This window comes from Impatiens glandulifera, chromosome 3 (assembly GCF_907164915.1).
Source record: "Impatiens glandulifera chromosome 3, dImpGla2.1, whole genome shotgun sequence".
In the NCBI taxonomy this organism is placed as follows: Eukaryota; Viridiplantae; Streptophyta; class Magnoliopsida; order Ericales; family Balsaminaceae; genus Impatiens; species Impatiens glandulifera.
In genome coordinates, this window is record NC_061864.1 from 39,841,986 (window position 1) to 39,843,158 (window position 1,173).

General features: G+C 36.7%; 1 protein-coding gene across 1 annotated transcript; it reads right to left on the minus strand.

Moving 5' to 3' along the window:
* Nucleotides 1–339: 339 nt before the first annotated feature.
* Nucleotides 340–912, minus strand: LOC124930217. Its single transcript, XM_047470575.1, has one exon. The coding sequence runs from the start codon at nt 910–912 to the stop codon at nt 340–342; it is 573 nt and encodes a 190-aa protein (XP_047326531.1).
* Nucleotides 913–1,173: the final 261 nt, after the last annotated feature.

Here is a 1,173-nt window from a genome sequence, read left to right on the forward strand (position 1 = left end):
TATCACAACCTATGTTGTCTCCATATCCGCCTTTTGACCATATTGCCTTCTTCCACGTATCAATCTTCTCACGTTCTTCATGAAGGGAGATTGAATTGAAGCAGATGATGATGTCTATCTGCTCTTATTGTTTAATGTTTCTCTATATGAACTCGTACTAACATAGTAAAATGTATTTTTTTTTCAGGATTTTAAGGTTTTTGTCACTTCTTTTCTCTGCTTTAGTTTTCCGTGTTTAAGGATCAACAACCTTAGTTTCCTTCTCCTCTATTGTATATTTTCTTTCATTTTCTGCATCTTCCTTTTACTTAAATTTAGGTTTATCTTCTTCAGAATCCCCTATTTTATCAATTTCCTTTCATTTCTTACTTCCCTCTTCTTGAGTTTGATTTCTTTTTGTTCCTTCATCCGAATTCTGAGCATCTTTCCCCTTGGCATTACTTTCTTTTGCTGTATGTTTTCCATAACTGTTTCATTTGTACTAGAAACCTTTTGTTGCTTGGCTTCTCCATTTTGCATTTGTTGTTCCTTGTTTTCTTTCAAGTTGGTCATTAATTTAGGGCATCTCATTATAGAATGTTTAAAGGTATTGCAATTCACGAATCTGTACGGTCGCCATTCATAATGTATGCCCATCTTGGTAGCATTTCCCTTTCGATCCACCACTGTAATTTTGTTGGGGAGAACACTTCTGGGTTGAACTTCAACACTCATCCTAGCATATGTGAAATTTTTGTTTTCCTCAGTGATTTTGTCCATGTATAGCGGGTTTTCTAGAAGGCTAGCGAAATGGCTTAAGGCTTCCGCGTTGTACATGTGGGGAGGGATATTTCGCAACTTGAACCAGATTTGCACTATTTCTTTTGGAATACTGTCATAACTCGTACCCTCTTTCCATTTTTCGATCTTCATGCATTCTTCCCCCACGTGTGTATGTCCCAACTCTTAAATTTTCTCAAGATTAACCTCTTGATTGAATTTCAGGAAATACATGCCGTGGCACTTAGAGGTGACCTTCATTAGACCTTCTTTTCCCCATTGCTTCATGAGTTCTTCCTTGGTGGCATCAAAAGTGGAAGATTCTTTCCCTATTCCTACAGTGTCTTACTTTAAAGTATTTGGGTGTAAATATTTTATCCATAACAATGGAAAGGATTATCTGACTGCTTTTGA

What these genes read in the sequence shown, in the direction of transcription:
- LOC124930217 (XM_047470575.1), bottom strand. Translation starts at nt 912, where the DNA reads ATGAAGATCGAAAAATGGAAAGAGGGTACGAGTTATGACAGTATTCCA.